Source organism: Syngnathus floridae, chromosome 8 (assembly GCF_059516105.1).
Source record: "Syngnathus floridae isolate MCC-2025c chromosome 8, RoL_Sflo_1.0, whole genome shotgun sequence".
NCBI classification, from domain to species: domain Eukaryota; kingdom Metazoa; phylum Chordata; class Actinopteri; order Syngnathiformes; family Syngnathidae; genus Syngnathus; species Syngnathus floridae.
In genome coordinates, this window is record NC_142420.1 from 7,825,556 (window position 1) to 7,850,384 (window position 24,829).

The 24,829-nt window shown below is 42.9% G+C and overlaps 1 protein-coding gene and 1 long non-coding RNA gene across 6 annotated transcripts in view; one reads left to right on the forward strand and one right to left on the reverse strand.

The window, feature by feature from the left end:
• Positions 1-19,544, forward strand: part of LOC148394321 (uncharacterized) — a 71,992-nt gene extending 52,448 nt beyond the window's left edge. Inside the window, exons 5-7 of one of the 3 annotated variants that reach the window (XR_015859745.1) lie at positions 12,456-12,652; positions 12,981-13,166; positions 16,362-19,544. This is a non-coding gene — a long non-coding RNA (uncharacterized LOC148394321). The remainder of the gene's footprint in view (positions 1-12,455; positions 12,653-12,980; positions 13,167-16,361) is intronic. The other 2 variants (XR_015859743.1, XR_015859744.1) reach the window with 2 other exon arrangements.
• Positions 1-20,647, reverse strand: LOC148394323 (neuroligin-4, X-linked-like). 3 transcript variants are annotated; one of them, XM_088382337.1, is made up of 11 exons: positions 20,549-20,647; positions 20,284-20,456; positions 17,069-17,202; positions 15,515-16,386; positions 14,574-14,726; positions 12,448-12,633; positions 11,144-11,594; positions 10,060-10,273; positions 7,679-7,803; positions 3,942-4,551; positions 1-2,811 (listed from the first exon to the last, which is right to left on the reverse strand). In XM_088382337.1, exons 4-11 carry the CDS (start codon positions 15,984-15,986, stop codon positions 2,404-2,406), a joined length of 2,619 nt encoding a protein of 872 aa, XP_088238463.1. In that variant the 5' UTR covers positions 15,987-16,386; positions 17,069-17,202; positions 20,284-20,456; positions 20,549-20,647; the 3' UTR covers positions 1-2,403. The 3 variants fall into 3 exon arrangements, with proteins under 3 accessions (XP_088238463.1, XP_088238464.1, XP_088238465.1); XM_088382338.1 differs by having other exon boundaries at positions 20,284-20,632; XM_088382339.1 differs by lacking the exons at positions 20,284-20,456; positions 20,549-20,647 and having other exon boundaries at positions 17,069-17,219.
• Between the last annotated feature and the right edge of the window lie 4,182 nt (positions 20,648-24,829).

The following is a 24,829-nucleotide window of genomic DNA, read 5'->3' on the forward strand; positions in this document are numbered from 1 at the left end:
AATTGTAAAATATTGATATTTTTATTTTTCAAAAATGCAGCAGAAATGTTTTATGCTTTGACACAATCTAGCCAACCACGTGGTCAATATGAAAAAGAATATTCTCTCAATCACCCGTTTCACTGTTGATTCAATGAGATTTTGTATTTTTTATTTTTTTGCAAAAGCTCTTATTTTGCAATCCACAATTTTACTTTTTTTTTTTTTGCGGTGGTTCAGATGCCAGTTAACTAAAGTCTGTTTTCTGTGGCAAAGTGGCCGAGTCGGAACAATGGAGGTTTCAGGGAGCGTACGGAAAACACAAGATGGGAGTTGAAAGGGTTAGTGAAGTGAAAATGCAGATTGGCAAACTTTCCAATGTGCAACAGCGACGTGACTGGCCCTTTGTCAATTTTTGTGGCAGCTATGAGAGCAGCGTCATTTTAGCGACGTGACTGCTTAATATGAATGGACTGATATTTATTTATTTGAAATGTAACGCGGTGACGCAAAGTGACAAAAGAGCCCTTAAGCATTCTGTGAATCCAGCTGGATAAGATCCAAAATCTGTCCAAATTAGAGCAAGAAGATGAGGCCTGACTAAAAGAACAACAATGTCATTCAGAAACATCCCTTGCAAGGGTGTTTTAAATGTTATGAATGCATTTTACGACATGAGATTACGTTATCTTTAACGACAGATTTCTTTTTTCCAAAATGAACGTGAAATGAATTGGAGCCTTTATAGAGCACTTGTTGAAACATTTGGAAGTTTAAAATTCAAATCCCAGGAAATTATTGAGGACATTAGAAAACGTTTTTATTACTATCATATTAAAAATGATGATATACCAGTATAAGATACATTTCTGTCATTAAATTTAATTATAGTTCAGCATAACCATCATCTAATTTTCAGATTTGCTGGAAATTGTACGGTTACAGTTCCTTGCCCTATATACGGCCACATAACAATTATCAATAATAATTATGAGGGGGGAAAACATAGTGACTAGTGTGTCAAATGGATGAATGGCTTTAGTTATTTTCCTTTTTTTTCTTATCAGAATGATAAGATCATATTTTAAATTTAATGCAAATATTTTTTATAATGTTGGATAAACACACAAGTTAATTGAACAAACTACAATCGTGTCGAAGTGGTTACTAAGAAAATATGAATTTAAGAAAAAAATGTCTCACAACACCCCTCTTATTATTATTATTTTTTTTTTAGTAATTATTCTTCTAAGGGATATTTTTGATCATTTATTATTGGTGTGAGCAGTGGAGGTAGAATCTTGGATTGCTCGTATTTTTTTCCACAACACCTCTGAATCCAAACAACCAGCCTTGAAAATAACTGCATTGAACATTTTAGGAATTTCGGGGCGGACAAAGGGGAAGGAGGGCAAGCGTCGTTAATGGTTGGCTGGTGCTCAGTCATCTTAGCAATGTTGCATTATCTACACAATACCATCTCTTCACCCGGTGGTCGACGGGACGGTGTCCCGTAATGTCGACGACAAAACAAATATACCGAGACGATTACAATGAGACTCGAAATGATATCGGAGAGCAAATGAAGCCTTTTAAATACTAAAATAGGTGAGCGAGCGAGACATATAACCAGCCTTGCTTCGGGACATCTATACAATAATAGAGTAATATCGGAAATGAAAGCAATAATGTGGTTAAATAAGTCAATGCAAGATCAAGTAAATGCTATAAATCATAATAGATCATCTCTCCATTCTATTTACAGTAGTTGAACAAATAGCTGGTAAGATTGACGCTCGCTCGAGTGGAGCATCTTGGAGGGCCGGTACGATATACCCCTCTCGGTAAAGTCGAAATCTCACATTGCCTTCAGCTAAAGTTGTTTTCTTTTAAATATAGATTCCCTCCTGCTCTCCTGCTGATGTTCTCTTCAGCTCAGCTTGTTCCGCGGCAGATCTCTTTTTGTTGAAAAACAGAAAAAGAGTGCTACATTCACATTTTACAGGTTGTTCAGTTGGACAGCCTTTGGACGTCTTGCGGTCTCTCGCTCGTTTTTACAACTTAAGTCGCTCCCAGTCAGAGAGATAGATACAAGTTGCAGAACCAGGAGGCGGAGTCATATCCAAAGTTTTTGTTTGCTCGATCGCTCCCTAAGCTGCACGACCTAAAAGTTAGTCCACCGCTGACCGTTCCTGACAGAACGAACGTTTCCAAAGCTGCCGTGCATCTCTACTCCTTCATCAGCTCTCACACAGCTGTTGTCTCCTCCTACTGCTATGTCTCTCCATCTGGAACAATCCTGCAGGGTCATTAGTAGAGGTATTTGCGTCCTATCGTTTTGTGTGTATGTGTGTGTGATGTGTGTTTGTATATAAGCATGTGTGTCGTAATTATGTCCCGCTTGGGGCAAGATTCTTGCTGCGGTTATACACGCGTGGTGGAGTGCGTGTGCGTGGAGATGTGAGTATGCGGCAAGTGCGTATTACTATACGGGCTGTGGTGCGTGTAGCCCTGGTGGGGATGGCCCATCCTCATTCCCACCACCGACCCGGGCGTCATGGGGGTCATGGGGGTGGCAGGGGTAACGGGGTGCGAGCCCGGCGTCACGGGGAGCGAGCCTGGGGTGAGCGAGGTCATGAGGGGGACGTCGTCGGGTGAGCGGCGAAGGGTGAGGGTGTAGTCGGGCGGACAGGTAAGGCGCACCGTGTCCAGGGTGCTGTAAATGTCCTGCGTGTCCAAGCCGTCCAGAGCGTCCAGCGTGTCCAGGGTGTGATGGTGGTGCGTGTTGTTCCGCTCGTCCGCCGACGCCGCGTCCGACTCCAGCTGCTTTACCTGCAACGAGCGATCCGAACGTTAAACCCGAAGCGGTCGAAGCAGAGTTACGACAGAGAGACAAGATATCTCAAATCGTCTGTTCCCATTCAAATGAAGAAGAATGCCACTAATGCAGTCAAGCTGATCACAGGCCTCAGAAAAAAACTGTCTTCAATAAACCTAAAAGCAATCAGGGAAGAAAATGCAAAGTCTACAAATGTAGTGTTCGTCTCCTGCCATTTTCCTCCCGCAGTCACGATTATGAATAACACAAACATCACATCGATAATGTGCTCATGGATAAAAAGAGACTGTGCGAGATTTTAATTTGTCACACTAGACGTACCCGTGGGGAATATAATAGACGCGGGATAAAAGCGGATATTCCAAATAAAGAGGACACAAAAGCAGTCGAGCCGCAATGTCAGTTCCAAAGGAAATGTGGCATTTAGCGTTCGCTAACACCACGTGTGAGCCAACAAACAGAGCAAACAACGGGCCAAATAGTCCACAGATGACTTGGAATGGGAACTGAGTGAGGCACCTGGACACAACTCACACGTGCACATGTGCCCAAACACACACACACGCACACACACTCATTCTCGCTCCAATGGCAAGCTATGTTTTGCAGATGCGCTCTGATGGCAGCTGATCCGCTTGCGAGAGGACCATAAAGATCCTCATGCACCAAAAACCCTCACATGGCTTTGTGTTGGTTCCAATGAAATTGTCTAATTAATCGCATTTCTGAAAGTTTTTTTATGTGGCCACTGGCTCCAGATTGTTGTACTTTGCAAGTTTCTTTAGTCAAGCCAGACAGCAGCGACTCAAGACTGATCTATTTTTGGTAATCTTGAGGTACCAACCGCAGTGGTTAAAGGACGGAGCTGCAGTCTTATGACTGAGTGACAGAAATTTGTCACTTCAATGCAAAAGCAGATTAGAAAAAGAGCAGAAACAAATCAGAATCAAATGTGACTTTTCTCCCAGACAGCTTGTCTCCTTGTGACAAACAGCCGCAAGCAGAGACGAACGATGACAGAAAGCCAAGCCGAGATCAAGGTTAAATCGTTCCACTGAACACAGACGTGAACTTTTCATGTGGTGTTAAAAAAAAAAAGAAAAAGAAAAAACTGCCGACTCACCTGTAATGACATGAGTCCTTCACCCTGAAGGTGAGCGGCGACATCCGCGGCCGTGATATCTCGTCGTGGGGGAGGGAGCGGACGTGGTCGGCGATGCTCCAGGCGTCGCTTGTCTTTCTTGTAGAGTAGAGCGGCGAACGCCAAGATGTTAAGAAACAACAGCGACGCTCCCACCGCGATAGTCACGGAGAGTTCCGTCGAATAGTCCTCGTTGGCGACGTGGACTTCATTTCCACCTCCGCCCTGTCCCAAAGCGGATTCCGGAGGCTGTTGCGTACCTCCTTGAGACCCCGGGTGACGGGTGCTACTCGGAGGCCATCCTTTGGAGAGGCGCTTGGTGTATGAATAAGGGGTGTCGTCTTGCGGGGAGGGGCTGTGCGTAAACGAGGACACCGACTGGAGGAGCTCGTTGACGTGATGAAGGTGAGGAACCAGTTGGAGCCAGAAAGAGATCTTAGTTGCTCGATAGTGGTCTCTGACACGGGGCTTCAGACCAATGTGGAGGTAGAGCTGCTCTTTCGGGGTGTACTTGGACCAAGCCACCTCCTCAAAACGGTTTGGTTTGGTGTGGATGAACTTGGTGTCTTGAGGAACGGGCTGGTTGGGGTCTCTGGAAAGGGAGACATTACGTATTAGCTGTATTTTGGTTCCATTACAGAGCATGTGCAACAAATGAATGACCAAGCAAAATATCGACTTTATTTCTTTTTAGGAGAAAAAAATTAGAAAATGGAGAAAGCCCAACATATTGAAAATGAGACACGTCACAGTCTCGCAAGAAAGATTATTATTATTGTCAGTGCTCTATTCCAAGCCTCAACCAAGTCATCCTCTTGAAAGATGCCACTGATGACTCACTCAAAGTGGAGCAGACAAAAAGAGTTGCCATTGATTCATGTAATTACAGAGAAAATGATGAGAATGACAAACCTCTGCATCAAATCTGCTTGGTTGACTTTCAAAAGCCTCAGAAAGTTGCATTCTGGTCCTGTTTTTTTCAGAAATGACATTATCATCTGTACCGATTATCCTCACCATGGACTGTAGAATTAAAATAGACCTTCATTTCACTTTCCTGTCCTGACCGCACGTCTGTGCTCCTTTCAATAACAAAGATCTTGTTAGGCTTAGGCGGTCCAATTGAAATGACCGAGGAAAAATGTCAACTCAAAAGGAAGCGCTGCATAATTATATAATGACAATTAAGAAAAGATGAAAGAAAAATTGCGAGCAACCTTCCAAATAATAGCCCAGCAAATAAAAATCCAAACATGCTTCTTTAATACTTGAATAACCACGCTCTCCATTAAAATTCCACCAATGCATGGCAAATATCCACTTAACACTCCAGTCAAACAACACGTGCGTGATCAAACGGCTCCAAATATTATTCATTCATATGTTTTCACATTAGCAAATGCCAGGAGAGCCGCCAAAGACTTTTTCTGCCTGAGCTTGTCCACACCCTCTTAGGACTTTTCTCTCATCATTTACAATCAATAGAGCGACTGCATATCTTTTCAGTCAATAGTCAAGTAACACGACAATGATCATACTCGTAAGAAGAAAAAAAACCAAAAACATGTTTCTGTCAGCGAAGGAATCTGTGTGATTCGGTCTGCATGCAACTGTGAATGTCAACACTGTTCTAATTGTGTATGTCCTGACTTAACAACGTGCCACTGAGATTTAGATGAAGGCCCGCTCGGCAACGCTCTGTGTGAAGCGCAAGAGGGTCTCAATGGAGCGAGCCTCCGATGGATTAATTACTGGGAAGGAGCACTGAAAGAGGGTCCATTCTCAACAAATGCTTTTATCTCCGATGTGGTGTCAGAGCAAAGAGATAAAAGGTCTTCTTATCAGGCCCTCTTGTCACCTTTTGAACGTTTTCATGTGGAGTCTTTCTGGAGTTTCCTCGGCCACTAATACTCTTTTATTTTGAGTTGATTGAATTGGATCTAGAGAAGCATTTTTTAGCAAGTGGCAGTTCATTTTGATGTTATAAAGGAGGCGGGAATGATTTTCATCTCATTTCATTCATCAGTGAAATCTTAGGGTGGTTTGAGAAGGCGGCTCGGATACCCCCAGTCGCACTCCAAAGAAAAGATTCAAGGTGCTGCGGTGACAGCGGATTTAAATCACTGCGTACATTTCAAGAGTCCTTTGTTTCCTTTCCGGATGACTTTAAGTTCAGATTTACGAGGCTTGACGAGAAAGAAGATGATGGTAATGTATTTTTGCTTATGCAGTGGAACCATTTGGAGTTCAACCTAAGCTTCCTGGAAAAATAACCGTAAAAAGGCAAAATAAACTTGAAAATGCAATCATGCGTCAACATAAATTTATGAACATAAACTAAATCTAAGCAGACTGCTAATATAACGAGAATTTTTGCTTCTTAGAAAATAGGATATTGATAAAAATGTGAAACCGATGCTTTTCAGCTTTGGAGGTTCCATTGTAATGATTGTGAGAACAGGCTGTTCATTGAACTTCCCTGACGTGCGTCCCGGTGTGTTTATGAAGGACCTCGTCCCGACGGGAGAGTGCGTCTTTTCGTTTGGAGGCTTTAGCGTTGTCGTATGTGAAGTGTGAGGGCAGCAGAATCGACAACGTATTGTTACGCACTGTGCAAGGACAAAAGGCGTGGCGTTTTATTGTACAATGAAAAGTGTGCCCATTGTGGGCCTGTGTGTGCGCTGGCTCCTGCCTGACGTGCAACAAAGAAAATGTGACTTCATGTGAGGAGGTGTTTGGGTTTTATGAGCAAAGGCAGCAGGAAACTTGGCTGTTATTTGTCTCATGGAAGAAATTTGCTCTTGTGCCGCCCACACAACCAGCGTGATCACAACGCTAAATCATTTTCAATTTACTTTTTGATGATTATGCTTTTTCTTTTTATCTTTATTGGCTGGGCATAGTTTCAATTCTATGGTAGACATTTTAGGGCTGTTCATCTTTTAATCTGCATATCACATCAGGACATTCCAATTAGAATACATCCATTGAGTTCCAAATGATCCAGTTGTGAGTGTGGATCTAGTCCAGGGTGTACCTGGCCTCTCACCCTAAAATCAGCTGAGATATGCTCCAGCACACCTGCAACCCTAAGGAGGACAAGCACTAGAGAAAATGGATGCATAGTTAATAAGAGAACACGTTCACAGACTATTGTTTTGCTCGTGCAACCTGAGACTCACCAGGAAGTCAATATTACACATTATTATCCACTATTGACTCGACTGGCCATGTTAACGTGTTCAATTACCTACAATAACATAAATGTCTTTGGGATGTAGGAGGAAGCTCGAGTGCCAAGGGAAAATCTAGAATTGAATTTAGTATGTCGCAACGATGAGGCAGACATGTTAACCAGTAAAATTCTACGCTGCCCTATTGAATATCCGCTCAAAATAAAAGTGCACCGTACTTTGATTCATGCTAAGATGGGGAAATGGTTTCTAGTGAGCATGCCCATGCGTGGTAGCAACAGTGGTCTGGCCAAACGGGGCTAGCAAAGTTCCGCACTGCAGCTTTAAAAAAAGAAAACAAATTACAAATGGGTGCGTGTGTCTTGGAGGGCTGATATAAATAGACGTGAGGAATGCTGAAGCTGTGCTTTTTGTCTTTTGGCTTCTTGCTGTAGTCAGTTAAAAGGCAGAACATCTCCTCTGAGGGCTAATCAATGCTCCCCCCCCCCCCCCCCCATACACGAACGGGCTTTTGTAACCACTCACCCCGTCTTGGCAAAGTTGGTCCAGTAGGTCATCACCACAGCGCTAAGCATCACGTCATTCTTGGAGAAGTTACAGTTGAATAGATCGGTTGGACCCACCATGGGCACGCCAAACACGTACGGCACCTAGGCAAACACACAAAGAGCGAGTTTAGTGCGACAGGTTACATGGGTTCTCTTGACAGGAAACCGAAGCTTAAATGACTCATAGCAAAATGTGATGTCACAGTGTCAGCGGAGGCAGACACGTCTTCATGCTTCAGGGAGCTGAAAGTCATTTCGCTAAACTCATCTTCAGCTTGACAGGTCGCCTCCAATCATTTTGGGCCACTGTGGCCGTGTCCTACTATTCCGAAAGCCCCACATGTGCAAAAGTACACATACTGTGTACTGACACGGAGTATTTCAGTGTATATAGATATAATATATGGAATATAGTTATAATAGTTTGGGATTTATCAGTAGAGTTAGTTTTGACCCTCTTTTTTTAAATTCCGTTCATTTTAATTTATTTTAAAAGCAGGTTTGTTTGTTTTTATAGGTATGGATTTTTTAGAATTCTTTGTTTAGTTTAAGTTTTATCTACCTTTATAATTTGTGGGTTTTTTGTCAACCATTTATATACCTTCCTGTTATTTTTTTTTTACATGTATCCCATGTGTCATCCACCGATGAGTAGTTCTACTTGATTTTAATTTTATGATAGAATTTTAACGTGTTACTTAAAATATTGTACGGTTAACGTAGGTTGTAACAAATTAATTAGTTAAGGACTTCAAATCAAATCAACCGTGAAGTTCAACTATGGACTTTCCACGTTATATTATTAATTAATACTATGAGTCAGCCCCTCTTAAAGTGAAGTTGGTTTTATCATATCATTCATTCAAGTTAGGTAGAATAGTAGCACCTCAAAAGTCTCCAATAGTTCTCTGCATCTTTTAAATCGCTTTAACCGTTAATCTTTTACACATCCTCAGTCTGGTGTCGACAATAAAAAAATCCAATCTCCACGTTGTGGGTTGAGCGTGGCTGACAGTGTGCTACTGCTCACAAGAGATTTGCGGTTTGCCAGTTTTATTATCACTGTAATATATAAAATTTTCCACAAGCGTGATTATTACCGCAGGCAACCGCCAGCGCAGCACCTCTCCTCTGTTGCTAGATTTATGTTGATCAACCCCAGAAAGCAGTCAAGCACACATCAGAACCCGTTAGCTGCAGCTATGCTAACATTAGCATGTCCGCCTCCGTGAAGCGCAGTCCATTTTAATGGAGTCGTAAAAGAGCGACGAAACAAAGAGCTACATTTTTATGAAGGACGAGGAGAAAGCTGTGTGTGCGCAGGGTCGGCCTTATCGGCACGCTTTCAGGATTGCGGCCTGCAGGTGGGCGGGAGGAGATGCTGCCGCAGTCCATCTCCATTAGCTACTAACATTCTGCCTTCTAGCTACTAACACCCAGCCGGAAGGTCTTGCAGAAAGATAGTTAAAGCATATAGTCCTCAATTATTGTTCAGTTAAACTTTGATTTGGTTGATTTCCAAAAAGTGCCGGGGTTTCTCCCTCAGATATGGCTGGTATCAATCATCGGACCGTCTCACGTGTCAATCATTATGGCAGAACTTCTTAAAAATTCTCATAAGAATCAATTAGAAACAATAACATTTGACATGACAAGTGAGTAGCGGCGATAAATGTTGCTGATGCACCTTTCACATCGACTCTGACACAATACCAAACATCAAAACACAATCCACAGGAGCATATGGAAGCTAACCGATTTACCCCGTGAAGCTAACATCGCTGTCTCCAACTTCACTCAGTGCTCCACATCACATACAGAAGAACTCAAAAGCATGACACCACTCTGTAGTTATCCAAATCAAAGTCATACATATGTTCACAGACAATTGATCAGTTCTTCCATGATCATGACAATCATAAACCCTAACATTGGACAAATTAGTTTGACAACTGACTTCACATCATTCCCCTGAACAATTTGGACTCCTGTGTAAGCATATTTTCTCTAGAAGCAGTTGCAAGGTCATACTGCCACTGATGAAGCAACCTGACAAATAGTGAGTTGAAATGACACAGACTGGCAGGCTTTTCGGAACGTCTTTGTAGCTCATCCCCAGCCTCAAACAAATTTCAATCATACCGTCCTCGTCCGTTGTAAAGCTTTTATTCTGGCCACAGATGGTGTACTTGATAAGCTGATCCAACTGTCCACAGCTTAACAAATTAATATTTTGTACTCTCATTATTCCTACAATATTTTGTGACCACAGTTAAAAAAATGCTACCCCCATGTCATGCATATCGGTGAAAATCTGTTCCATTTAAAGACACCGTTTAATTAAGAGTATTATCTTACCTCATCGCCGTGTGCGGAATCTGCCCAGGGCGGCGTGGCTTCACTCTGGCAGTGGTGGTAAAAAGAGTAGAAGTAGGTGGGTGAGCCGTACTGAGCGTGGAGATCCGCCGTGGCGATGGCCGGAGCCACCCACTGGTGGTCCGTGAAGAGCGCCACCAGAGTCTTCCGTCGGGTCTCCGCGTTGTCCCTGTCGGCCCAGTCCGTGTACATGAACCTTTGGATTTGAAACACCAAAGGCGTGTCATGTTAGCCAATCAATTCAGGACATCATCAATCACCAATAACTACATGACAGCAAGGATTTTGGTGTCTGCCAATTGACAGCTAGAAAATTTGATGGCTTCAAGTCATCAAAATGTAAACTAGCTGCCGTGTCACATGTTGCAGGAAACGGAAGGACCAAGTGCACTTCTGAATCATTTTCCAACAGTTGCTTGGCAACGTGATGGTTACAAACTACCGTTGGAAAAACATACATTAGCTCTCAAGCACAATAGACATGACGTGCTAATGTATTACAAAGCTGTTTCCTTTTTAAGCCTCTATAATAAGATAATAAAACAGAAAGATATCAAGAAAACATCAGAACTTGGACAGGTTGATAGACCTAGACGAATGAAAGCGGAATCCTAATTTATGATACGAGAAGACTCATTTATCAGAATCGTTAAGATCGAATAATAGTCATTGGGGTAGTGGTTCAAATGCCAAAATCTAGATTTGTTTGAAGTTAAGAGATCCATCGAGACACTGCGGGACAATTCATTTACCTTTTTTATGCATACGTACATTACTGCTTTACGGCCAAATCCTATATTTACCGTAATTGCACTGTAGTGCGTGACTTCAGAAACTGTTCACGTATCTAATTGGGGATAGAATCATGAGCCGCATGCCCTGCAGAATTGCCGTGAGGGAAATCAGGGTGCTATATTTAATGCATTTTAAATGTGTCTTGTCATCGGACATCAATTGCCCTGATCACATGGACTTTGTGGTTAATTAGCAAAATAGAGGTGTAACAGTGTTCAGATTGTGTTCAGATTGTAAGGCTGAATTGTCTAATAAGTTTCAACATCTTCACCTTATACTCTCTCTGAGCGTGTCGCGCCCCTCCGGGTATCCGTACAGACTATCCACAAAGTCCGACACGGCAAAGTCAAAGTCCTCAGCCGTGACGCCGTCCTCTGAGTCCACGATGCCTTCCACGAACTTCACCCCCTCGCCCTGATTCACCCCCAGCATCACGTCGTAGTTGAGGAATTCCCCCTGCTCCATCAGGATCTGCGGGTCGTCCGGTATCACGTCACCGTCGATCACCGGGGCAAAAGCCGTGTGGTACTTGGCCGGCGTGACGTGCTGCTCCACCAGCTCTCGGTAGCTGCGGCCCTGGAGGCAGGCCACGAGTTGGGTGCTGTCGTCGATGCCGCAGCCCACCCGCTCCCCCAGCTGTCGGGCGTACTTGCTGGGCTGGTAGTTGACGGCCCAGCTGGCTAAAGCGCTGCCGCTCTGGATGATGGCCCTGTGGAACAAATCTGAGGCGGACAGCAAGACAAATTAGAAGTGAGAAGAATGCATCTATTGCAGTTGTAGTTCAAACTGAGGGTGGGGGGCTCAAGGGGGGCCGCTTGGAATCTACCTAGCATGTGTCCCTCACAGCTCCAAGGCTCAGTTTGATATCGGCTCGGATTTCCTGTGTGAGGTTTACATGTTGAAACCCTCACCCTAATTTTAATCCAGGAGTGAATTTGAAACTTAAGAACCCCAATCTATTTTGAAAGGCATACCCAGTTTTGAAACCCCAACTTTAAGCCCATACCCTTAACTTGTAGTAAGTTCTTGCCCCATAGGAGTGAAGGATACATTCATGCACGGGGGATAAGTTCCCTCCTGTAGTAAGTAAATGGAGAATACTCAGACAATACAGCTTTGCATCTGACAAACAGGTTAATAATTAAACGGGTGGAATAATGCGGCTCTTCAGACTGAGCCACCCGAAGGGTTTGTGATTCAAACTCAAGGCGCAATGATTCTCTCCTTCCATAGAGCTTATAGGGTGCCGTATACAGATAATGTATACCAGGCCGTCCCCTCGCTACGCGGACTTGTCGCTATGCCAACGGTAGCGACAACCTAGATTGAAGGCTCCAAAGCTAAAGTGAAGATCATGTTTTCTAAGTTTGCCGCTCAAAGAAGAGTAGAGTGAAAATCAGGACTCTGTACCGATTATCAACTATTAATTTACATCTAAATGGAAATGACGTTTAATTTTTCTTTGACTATTACAGAATCAATAGAGAGAAAAAATCTAATTTGAGTACCACTAGTGAAAAATATTGTCTAACATGGTGAAAACAGTAGTGACCGCAACTTTAGTTTCTTCCTTACCCTCGGAGTAGTGAGACAAAGTCAGGAGACTGACGCAAGAAGCTCCAGCTCCGGACCCGAACACAGTCACCCTGTTTGGGTCTCCTCCGAAAGCCGCGATGTTCTCCTTGACCCAGCGCAGAGCTTGGATCTGGTCCAGCAGGCCGTAGTTCCCCTTGGCCGCTTGGTCCCCTGTACTCAGAAATCCTGTAGAGGCACACACAAGGTGAATTCAGTAATCATATTCAAAAATGTGTTTATACAGTAAAGCCACAAATCAATAGCTGCTCGAAATGTAACTCTGGTTTGAAACCTTTTTTCTAATTTGCTTTCAACTCATCCCTGGGCAAGTTTAAAGAGTGCACTAGATATCTCATCATCTCAGAAGCTCTTTGAGTGTAATGCGAGAGGAACGAAAGCAAAAACAAAAAAAATGTAAACCTCATTCATTTTCGAACCCACCGGTAATCCTCTCAAACAAGAAGCATATTAATGGCCAATTAAAGCCCGTTTCCAATTTTAGGTCGCTTTGAATATTCTCTGTGTGTTCACAGCAAGATCTAGGTCAGCAGTGGAATTTTGTAAGAGTGTTGAAGACGTGCTCAAGTTCCAGCTAAATACGATTAGGAGGAAGAAAAAGAAACTGCGTGTTTTTGCATCCGCCCGCTCACCTCACGCATCCAACAAGAACGAGTGAGGACGGACGCTTCCGCCCGCCATGATGGATGATGATGATGCAGGTGAGCTTAATAAAGGTGGCGTAAACACAGAAGATGGAGATGATTAAAACAAACACATGACTATTTTGGTAGCCCTGAATAGTCATTAAAATGCAAGCCATTCAACAAACCTAATGAACAAGGTTTTGCACAAGAAAAATGGCTGAGGCCACTTGCCAAGCTTTTGGAAAAACCTGTCATCTAATATGTGCAGAGCCTGGGATCAACGCTTAATAATCATTCATCATTCATCGCTACTTGTCACTTTGATTTTATTTTTCAGTTTTTGTTGTTGAATATTTTAACTGTACGAGCTGAACTGTGGACTTGTACATCTTGGCAAAGATATGCGCTTTTCGCACTAGAGAAAATTATCTTAATGATTTGCATGCCGAACTGCACTCAGAGTGTGAATATAAAATATGCTTTTAATTATTTAAGGAAACTGAGCACATAAATGCGAGTCGCATACATTTTTTTAATTACAATTTTAATACCGCTTCATGAGAACGTGGTTATGAGTCAGGATAAAACATGCTGTGTCAGCACGTGTTCACTTTGAGAACACATTGTGGAGGTAGCGGGCAGAAATTATGTCATAATTATTAGTGTAAGTCAAGGTGTCACTTTTGGAAAATAAATCAACTGCTCACACTAAAAGTATATAAAGTAAACCCCAAAAAGCGAGTGCCCGTCATCCTGTTAATTCTAATTCAGCGAGTGTGCAATGTTATTAGCAGACCAAAAATAGTATCATGGGTAATTGCACCGCTGTTGCTCCTCTCTAAAGGGCAGCGTGGTAAATAAGGAGGAAAAATTGGCAAAGTTCAACATGCATTGTTTGCATACAAACAAATGTGTTATGCAGATACAGACATTATGCCCATTTAGAAAAAATGAGCACAGGGTGTGGGTGCACAGATCTAAATTTTCTCAAAAGTCCTCAGCTGTCAAAGATGCCCCCGGACCCAAACTAATCAATACGCGATTAAACTAATGCCGCACTTCACAGTGCACATATAGACGAACAATTATATTACCAAGAGGGAACCCGAACAAGCATGAGAACAAAATCCACACAAACTGAGATTCATATCTAAACCGGTCTTATTTAATGGTATCGGGTACTTGTGGAAACTGCCGATATCAAACACTAATACCCCAAAAATATCTGATTCAGTCCTCCTCGGCAGTAGTTAATGCTATAGTGCATTGGCAATTCATCAGCTGCACTACGAAATTTTAAATGAAATTTTGCGTATCAAAAATGCGAGAAGTATTAACACTCGTGAGAATATTCAAATTTGTGTCGGTCCGACAAAAAGTGGTGTAGAACATCCAAAATATAAATGCTCCGGTCACACAAATTTGATTCTAAATCCACACATACCATTTCACTCGTCATTTCTGAGTAGCGTGTTATTTTACCGAGCACGCCCAAGCGGTAGTTGAGCGTGATGACAATGACGTTGCCGTAGCTCGCCAGCACGCTGCCGTCCATCATGTTGCCCGTGCCTTCTGTGTACGACCCGCCGTGGACGTAGACCATCACGGGCCTCTGTCCGCCCTCCTCGTGGATGTCTGGCAGGAGAAGAAAGGATGAAGTTTATGTATGCTAGTGAGGGACAGGCCTCTCGTCCGTTTGTATTAGTCTAATCAATCGGCGCACAGGTGGATGCCAACCTGCTTACCCTTAATCTATCTGCAAGTGGGTATAAATGGAGGCATGTGAGAGTGTTCCTGCTGGTTATGGAGAAAGCGCAGTGTGTGCGCGTGTAAGTGCTCACCATGTATGAGCTACTATGCATGCATGAGTGCGCCTTTGTCCTTCTCACTTGCCTCCACAAGTAGAGGCGCAAAGCCCACAGCAACTGGCGCAGGTGTCTGCATTTTAAGCTCCAACCCGTGTATGCCGAGCGAAGAATTACAGTGGAAGCACTACAGTCGGGCACAATCTGACCCAGCACGCTCATTTCCAAAATTAAAAAAAAAAGGAAATAGAAGGAATTAAAATGATCTGTTTCAAGGTCAAACTGGGGTTGTCTTAAAACCTTCAATTATGGAACAGTCAAGGTGACTTATTTGCAGCATGCCTAACAATCATAAAAGTAAAAATGGAAAGGGACGCTTGCTGAAGTAATTTATTTGCCATTTCATGTTTGCTACTGTAATTTTTTGGACCAGTGACATCTCAACCCCAGCACGTTGCCTCTCCTTTATACGTGCAGTCAGCTATGCCTCTACTGGCAAAATACAGGGTGTCCCAAAACATTTGACATCATTTCAAAAGTATTTTTTGGGAAAACCACCACACTTGACACCAATTCACATCAGGCATGCCGTTGGCGGCATTTGAATACATTAATTACCTTCCTCTGTGGGCACGTAGATGTTGAGGTAGAGACAATCCTCACTCTGGTGGGTCAGGTAGGTGGCCGCTATGTCCAAGTTGGCCGTGAGCCACGAGGGCATCATATCTCCCAGCATGCTCCTCTCGTCCAGCGATTGGGGGCACACGGGCGCAAACTGGGTCACGTTCCGGATTCCGGGCCAGAGTAAGGGCGGCTCGGGCGCCTGGAAGCGCCGGTCGCCGGTGGGGGGTCTGGCGTAGGGCACCCCCAGGTACTGGATGACGGGGCCCAGGAGGTCGGAAGGCAGCGGGGTCAGGATGCCTCGGATGCGCCCCTGCGCCGTTGACACGACGGGCACCGTCTGCTGGGCCCACGAGTAGGCGGCACACAGGGTGAGGTGGAGGAGGCAGATGGCGGGCAGCGAGGAGACGAGCCCGAGGAGAGAGGAGACATGGCGAGGAGATCGTCTTCTCCTCTTCGGCTCGGGCATGGCGACGGGAGATTGGGCAATATCCGTTTTATGCTGCTTTACGAGCCTTCAGTGGTATCCGGAACTCTCATGCAGCTTGGCCCATAAACACATCGCACACACACCCCGACCCTTGCAAATAACTTTTCCCTCCTATGTATGTGTGTGTGTGTGTGTTTGTGTGTGTGTCATTCAGTGCCTCTGAGTGTGTGGTGAGTCACTTGGCGTCATTCCCTTTGCGTCTGTATGTGTGTTTAAATGATTGTGTGTCCTGTACTGGCGATTCCAGTGTGTGTTCATTTGTGTGTGCGTGTGTGTGTGTATGTGTGAGTGTGAATGTCTTGTTATGTAAACAGTAGCATCACTGTTCCTCTGTCACTCTCTCCTTCCGCTCAGCCCCATGACAAGCCCAAACTGCCTCCTGCAAGAGAAGAGGAGGAGGAGGGAAAGGAGGGAGCAACGACGAGGAAAGGAAAGGACAGAATGACATCATTAGTCTTCGTCAATGGAATCGAGGTGTGAACCAAGCCAAAATGTCGCGCGCACACACACACACACACTGCTTTGGAAAAAAAATGAAAAGAAAATTGCAAAATTGTCAGTTTCTCAGGGTTTTTTTTTTGTTTATATGTGGCTTTTTGTTATAGTCAAAGGAACATTATTTACTAATTATTATTATTATTTTTATTACCAACCAACAACATAAATCCTAAATTCTAATACAGCACAGCAGTATCTTCAGGCACAAGTTAATTTGTTCCTTGACCAGGCTCATAACTCAAAACAAGTATATATATATATATATCTCAAAGCATCTATTCCTATCAAAATGACTAGGAAAACCATTAATCTGTTCCAGCCTCCTCCAAACAAGCAAATCATTTTTAATGCATTTTTTATGTAAAAAAATTGCCCTTGACTATATTATACTTTACAAAAATATGAAGTCTACATGTGTTGCAGCACTGTTTGTAGCCATTGCTTATACAGTAACAAACACACTGCTACGGAGATGCTAGTTGACCTTTTCCACTGTATGGTAGTATTAAGGGAGCACTTATATTCTGTATGTACTACACTCTCCGCAGTCATAATAGACTTACATATGCAAAAGAAAACGCCGCCGTTCATGCTGATTGCTCAGCTTCAACTGGTGTGTCAACGTGTCGGGTCTGATGTGTGTGAGCTGCAGACATATGTCACTCCCCTGCTACGCCGCTGCACGCATCCCAAGACCCTGTGGAGAGCAAAGTGGTGGTGGGGGAGTTAGTGTTGAGAGGGTGGAGAGTCACGTCACACGCTTAATTAAACCATGAACACACATGAGCTCCTGACCCCGGTGGTGTTCGGAAGCCTGCATACACTCACACACACACATGCGTTGTATGCTATCTCTGTCCCACACATGCACACGGTGTTTATATCCCCAGTACAGTACAGTTCTAATTACAGATACACTGACTTAATTTTATCATACACAGACACGTAGTCAGTAGAAGGTCAAACAAAGGTTGGGATTTCCAAACCTTTCCCCGTAGGAAATTATGGGAATTGAATTACTCTCCACCAGGGTCAGGCTGGCACCAGAATAAAACTCGTAATAGCTGTACAGGCAATTTTTTAAGTCATGCTACAAGCGACTCAGCAAAGTTTTATTCTGAAAATCAGCTGCATCCGCCTGTGCCACTAGATACACTGCTCGCACCAGACACGTTTTTTAAATCCACATTTAGACCTTTTTTTCATTCTTATGATTGAATGATTTTAAATCACTAAAGAAATAGATTTTATTTACACCCTATGCTGTTTCAGTAATTTAAGAAAGCTGCCTTTTTTTCCCCAGTACTTTGTTTATAAATGTTATTTATTCCTTGCTTTCAAAATTAATTTTAATTGTGTAAACCGCATTGACGTAACATGTGCAGGAACATAAACAAAATTGCCTTGCCTTGGCTAAAATAACTAAACACATACGCTAGCAAAAATGAGTAGATAAAACAAAAGTCCTATGGGAGTTTCTTTGGAAAGGGAAAAAGCCAAAAAATGGAGACCAGATCCTAAAACTTTCAGGAAAAAGAAAGCTGCATTTACATAAAAAACACAATCAGCAGTCCCACTTCAAATGTGCTTTTATCACTGCAGGTGATTCTTACCAAAGCCGTTCTGCATACAAGTCCGGCAAATGAGGCCTTTAAAACGGTAGCAAAATGCTTCCAATTCCAACACCTCAAAAAAATACTTGGCTCCCCAAATACCAACATGATGGCCAACACTGAAATACAGTCATATAGTAGGTCCAAGTGTTCATACTGTTTGTACGGAATGAACTCAAATTGGTTACTTAATGTACTTTTGAAGAAAATGCTTCACAGTCCAACAAATTGAAAACCCAATCTTCTCAAAATGGTAAATGGAGTGAACTTATGCAGCTTTAGCTACAGCATAGTGTCCAAAGCCCTTTACAAAGCTAAGCTGTCATCTCCCGTCCAAGTGTCCAAAGCTCCTATCCGGTTAAGGTTACAATGACATGTAACACCAATGATAAAATTATAATATTTAAGTCAGTGAAAATATAGTGCCAAAAGTATTGTCATGTAAAGGTCCCATACCATCAAATTTCATTTTCCCTACTCTTTGAAACACATGACTAAAGAGTCTCTCCATATTCAAATTAAGAACAGTCAGAGCAAAGCTTATTTATTTTTGAATATTCATGACAAGTCCACCCATTTCACTTTGCCAAGCAATTTTGACCAACTAGAATAGCTTCAAAAAGGCTACCCCAGGCATTTCCAGCATAAATTATCTCGCAAACCTGATAAAAGCACACCAAAGATTTAAAAATAAAATAAGAGTGGCATAGGACCTAACACTCTCTAAGATAGATGGGGCATAATGCAGCTTACACATTATTTGAAATGAAACGCACGTGCAAAAATAAGTCAACCGCTATCAAAATTAAAGTGAAATAAGCGACGATAGGAGGCAGAAATAAAAGCAGTTTAGAATGTTGAGCAAACTACCCTCGATAATACGTGTTTAGAAGTTATCAAGTTAATAGCAAGATTGCTAGCAGCTAAAGTTAGCATTTACCCCAACCTACTGTTCGTCTCCATCTTTACTATACGCTCATTCGCCCACGTGGCAACCGACAATCATGCCTGGATCAGCGTTGCAGCATCTCCAGCAGACATGCCACTGAGAATGCTGAGCAAAAGTACTGGGACATGCTGAACTGAGCATGCAGGCAAGATTTGCATGATGTCATGAGAGATCATTTATTCAGATTTTTTTAAGTTGGGAGCCATGGTTTGGGTTTTCTTTTTCCTGAAGGAATTAATTTCCTGCCTTGAAATTCTATTCACAGCTTGCAAAAATGTCAAGGTGAAAAAGAAGCTGATTAGAATATTTACTCATTTGTTAAAAATAAAAGTGTATTCACAGTCAGTACTTTTTTGAAGCCCCTTTGGCAGCAATTAGGCTCTTATCAGGCTGCAGGCTATTTATAGAGACATCTTACTTTTTTTCTGTACTTCATTTTTTAAAACGTACAAAAAAAATCAAAAATAACATTTTGGACTTGGCATGTTGTGGTGTTTTGTGTACAATTATGTACAACAAAATAAATTTTAACGCATTTGGAATACATTCTGACTACTTCCCAAATATACTGCACATAAATTTCAAGCATTCAGCAATGCGCACATCTTATAATTTGGATACACACTCTCACACTCACACACTTGAGTTCCATCTCTGTCCCACATGGGGGCTATCCATAAGCCCCCGAGCACAAGTGCAGGTTTTCCTCTCTTCTCTTCCAATGGCGAAAACAAACTCCTTCTCCATTTCGTTACACACACACACGCGCGCGCGCACACACACGTATGCATGCATACAGCTGCTATCACTCTTTCCAGACCTTAAGGCAGAATTATAACACACGCAGACGCCCAGACAGTGCAACATCAATTCAGTCTAATCACACACACGCACGCACGGACATGACAGTGTGGAGGTGATCCGCCTCGCTCCTCCCACCAGCACACCACCACGGCGGAGGAGTGCGCGCGCGCGCGCGGGCGTGCGCTGTCCAAGGTGCTAGTTAACATTCCAGTGGTGATCACACGCACGCACGCTGCTGAATAACGCTCCATTTATCAGGACAAACCCCTGCAGCCTGCCACCGTGCAAACAGCGGGGCGTCCTCGCACGCCGCATTCCCGCAACAAAAATACCAATACTGATTACCATAAAGGGATTCAAAATAAGCAATGAGTAGCTGGATTAATATTTTGATGAGATAAAATGCACAAACCTGCAACCGGCGCTCGTTGCAGAGCTGCCCGGAATGTGTGCGCACGTCCGCGTTGTTGCACCGCGTGTCACCACCGCGGCTGAAGCGCGACGCGGCCGGGGATGGGATATTTGGAGATGTGACTTCTAATGCTGATGCTGCCTGCTGGCTCGTCGTCCCCTATGAGTAAAAACCTGCTCACCCCGCAGCACACACAAACAAAAACACCAAATCATGAAAAACTACTCAAAAGAGACCCTCCAAAAATCACCGCAATCCTCGCAACCTGTAATCCAAACGGAATCGTGGCTGTTGAGAAATGAAGTGCTTCTCCGATGGGATGTGAGAGGCCCAGGACGAACGATCAATCTCCCCCTCTCTCTATTCCTTGCTGACTCCCCCCCCCTCCCCCCCTCCCTTTCCCTCTCTCTCCCTCTCTCTGGTGCTCCCCCTAAATGCGATTGGACAGTGATGCAGCGTGCAGCCACGGATCCAATGATGCTCACCTATGAAGGAGAGTATGTGCATGCCATTTTGTGAGGGCTACATATGCACTTGTTGTGGGGCATAAGTGGATGGTAAGTAAGTGCAGTTTATTAAAAAAAATTAAAAAATTAGCTCCTGATCACTTTGACTAATGATGCCAAGGTGCATAGTGACCTCTTCAGGAACAGAAAAGGAGAGTCTGTCTTATTTCTATTTAGCCTTTTTCCTCCCTCAGACCAGAGAGAGACAGAAGGAGCTTTTATGCGCCCCCTCCCCCCCCCCCCCCCCCCCTTCCATACAAGTCCCCCTGTTGTTCCCTGCAGGTATGTTAAGTTTAGAAGTTCAGAGTTTATGACTAGGTCGCCGCATGGCAGCAAAAAAAACTGAAATCCCAAAACAAAAATGACTGAGATTCTTACTAAAATGTGATGCAATTTGAAACTCATAGAAAAGATTGTTGTTACCAACCCTGCCAATGTTTGAATGACTGAAAAAAATGAGATTTCAAAAGAATGAACAGATATTATTCCAATTCAATTTTCCTTTTTGATGACAGAATGAGACAACTTTCTTTGTTGTCCCCTTTTCCTCTTTCGATACACAAATTGAAGGCAGGGGTGGGGGCGTCTTCTTTGAGGATCTCAATTTCCTGCAAACCCTCCTGACACGAGCTCTTATTTAAGTCATGAGCAGGCCAATTAAATTTCAGTCATCCTGCAATAGGCCTGTCTGAGAGCTTCTCCTCCTCTTGCCTATTTTCCTGCCCACGCTTCACCGGCCCAGCGACACTTTTGGAGTATTTTCATTCCCCTTATCATAGGATATGGCTGAGCGCTCACATCTATTTACTTTTATTTACAAATCACTTGTCACAGAAGGATTTGTCAACAGGGGCAAAAAGAGACCACAGCAAATGAGGTTAAGTGTCAATCAAAAAACACAAATAGTTAATACTGGTTTGAGGGTTTCCAAGCACCTGCAAATAAGTAACTGTAATTTTTAATTCATTAACCTTAAAGCGACATGTACTAACTATTGCCATCTACTGGCCTGGCATGTATGTTGCAGCATTTTGAGTCCCTTTCACAAGTCGTTGTTGTTTAAGCAACCCTCCACTAGGGGCACTGTTTCATTGTCATATCTGAGCTTGGCGTGATGGATTTGTGCGATTATGAACCTGCGTTGTTGCAGATGCATCAGCTTTTTTATGAAATCAAGTGTATAACAATAGATTCTGTGCTTGGATAGGATGGATTTTGCATTAATAGTAAGTGGTACATCACTGATACCGAAACATTAAATCAGCGTTAATTGTTATTGAATGCGCCGTAATGAAAACAAAACAAAGAGGACACAAATGTGCTCTCGGCTTCTGAGTTGTGGCTTCTTAAGTGTTTCTGTAGATTGGCTGGGAAGATTTTGCTGTATCAGCTGTAATTAGTCACTGCGGCTATAGTGACTGCTAGTTGAAGGCAGAACGTTGAGTTTTCAAATGTTTTTGTCTACATAGCGCCAAAGTTGAACACCATCCATTTCTTGGCACTGATTGATTTTTACTCTTTGTTCACCTTTCCCCATAAAATGCTCAAAGGGAGAAATCAATAAACTAGTGCGATTCATAAATTTCTCAAGTTCTACTACGATTTGGTACACGATAAATGCTGTTTTTAAGAAATGCTGAAGAAAGGTTACATTTGAAATGATTCAACCAGCACAGCTTGTACTCTTTTCCAAAACGCTATAAATCCTTATTTTATTATTCAGAGTAAAAAAAGGACACGTTGACTCTGCCAGATATGCCGATTTTACAAACGTTCATTTTATCCCGTTAGGAACATTCAATGTGAATCTGAACATGTTCAATAAATGAATGGCTTGGAAAGAGATTGCTATCAAATCCACACTTTGTTTCCTCAAAGAAATCGTCACGTGTTTTGGAATTGTGAGAAAGAACCTGCAAAAAGCAGAACGACGCAAACCACGTGCACCACTGTGCCGCCCCGGTTCATTCCGGTTATGATGCTTCTGTTTGACTACGTTGGAGCATAAATTGAAGTTTTTTTGTTAGTTTTCACACAATGACCAACGGAACCTGTGGCTGCAGTAGGAAGGCAATTATTCTTGCTGCCAGTGTCCTTAATAGCAGCGGGGCAGAGCTTGTAAATGTATGAGTCTTGTCCAGATTGACTTTCTTCTTGATAAATCTAAAATGGAAGAAAAAAAAATGCTGGGCTTACCACAGTTCTATAATAAAACCTGTACGGACCATGCAATTACTAATAATGGTGGGAAATGGAAGTATAAATGCAGTGCATCTGAGGAAATATTTTTCTGATGACGTCTTTTTAACTCACTACATATTTAAAAAAAAAAGTGGAATATGTCGAAATGGGCTTGTTACTTTTTTCAACTGTCGTGGTTGACGACATATTGTTAAAAAAAAAAAGCAGTAATGGAGCATTACAACAGCAATGTTGTTGATGTTGTCATTTCTGAGAAAATGTTGAATCCTGTCTCAACCTAAACAATACCATATTCTGGGTTTTCTAAAAATGGTCCAGCTCATCTGAAAAAAAAAACACACACACACACACTTACAAGTAAATCTAATTTACTAACAAAATAAATCAGGGATGTCTACATGCTGAGAAACTCTTTCTTTATTTTCCATCTTTGGGGCTCTCATCTCAATGAGGTCAAATGATTTGAAACACGATTCATTGAATTTCTACACCACTGCGAATGATTTACCTTTTACTGCCTCCTTTATCACAAACCTGTCATTTCTGTATTGCCCTATTCATTCATTCATATTGCTCGAAATGGAGGGATGGAGTTTTAAAACCCCACTCTGCATGCACTAACAATTCTGTAGTGGCGTGTGTGTGTGTGTGTGAGGGAGCTTTCACACAAGCAAGGCTCAAATCTCATTTCTCCTGCAGTTCAGCATTGGCGTAGTTGCTGCAGCTATGCAGGTTGCAGGAGCTTATGAGGCTGTGGTGCAGACAGCCTTCACACATAGACCTCGGTGCTTTGGGAGCTCTCTCTCTCACACACACGCACACACACACACGCAAACACACACAAACAGCAGCGGTGCTTATTGGTATTTCTTACAACATCAGCGGGGGAGGAGAGGACACCGAGATTGGAAAGTAAAGGACAGGCCAATACGAGGGCGAAGGAGCAATAGAATGGAGGGATGCGCAAGATAGGAACAAGGGAGAGGGGGATATTCCAAATTGAGCTCAGATAAATATGGAGAGCGTGAGATTGTTGTAAAAGATGAGGAGGGGGAGGGGCGAGCGAGTTAATAGAGGGAAGCAAATGGCGTGAAGAAAAGCAATTAAGAGAGGTGAGTGAGGGCCAGTCATAGGAAACAAGTTGTTAGTTTTATGCCATTTTGGACATAGTTTGGGTGCACATGCTGTGATCACACTTGAAGCTAAATGGATATTAAGGCCAGTGGAGAGGCGTATCGATCGTCAGCACCTGGAGGCTATGAGAACGTTGGAGCCTCACTGGAGAAAATAAAAAGGGTGTTATCAGAGCTTCTCTGCAGGCTTGTTGAGCAAATTAAGATTACAACACAACAAGAGCGTCCAAAGGATTTTCCTCTCAGTCAAAACGGAAACAAGCCGAGCATTATACAATCGCGCTTTACCTGACGCGAGACGAAATAACGACGCTCATCTATAATTGGGATGTTTTTTCATTTCAAGGTCATTAAATATGCATGAAAGGAGGAAGTTGTATTGGTAATGTTTTATCAGTCTCAGCCAGGGTTGAACAATCAATCAAATTAGAATGTAGTGGAATACAATTTAATTCATTTGTTTGTTGTCTTTATGTAATGTATCATTTGTGGCGGCCCAGTGGGCGACAGGTTAACACATCCGTGTTTAGAGATCTGAAGTTGGAGGTAGTCACCGGTCATGTGGTGTTTGGAAGCTGAGCCATTTTTCAACAAGTGGCAAAATGGCCACCACTCATATTCCATAAACGCAATATTAAGCAGAATTGTGTGGGACCTCATCGAACATGTTACTCTATTGCAATAAAAATTTGGGGGGTGACCTCC

Bases quoted from the DNA above. Each gene is read 5' to 3' on its own strand.
- LOC148394323 (XM_088382337.1), bottom strand. From the start codon at position 15,986: ATGCCCGAGCCGAAGAGGAGAAGACGATCTCCTCGCCATGTCTCCTCT. The intron at 10,274-11,143 runs GTGAAGATGTTG...TCAAATCCAAAG, and splicing joins ACGCTCAGAGAGAGTATAAG to GTTCATGTACACGGACTGGG. The intron at 4,552-7,678 runs GTGAGTGGTTAC...CTCCCTTTCCAG, and splicing joins ACCAACTTTGCCAAGACGGG to AGACCCCAACCAGCCCGTTC.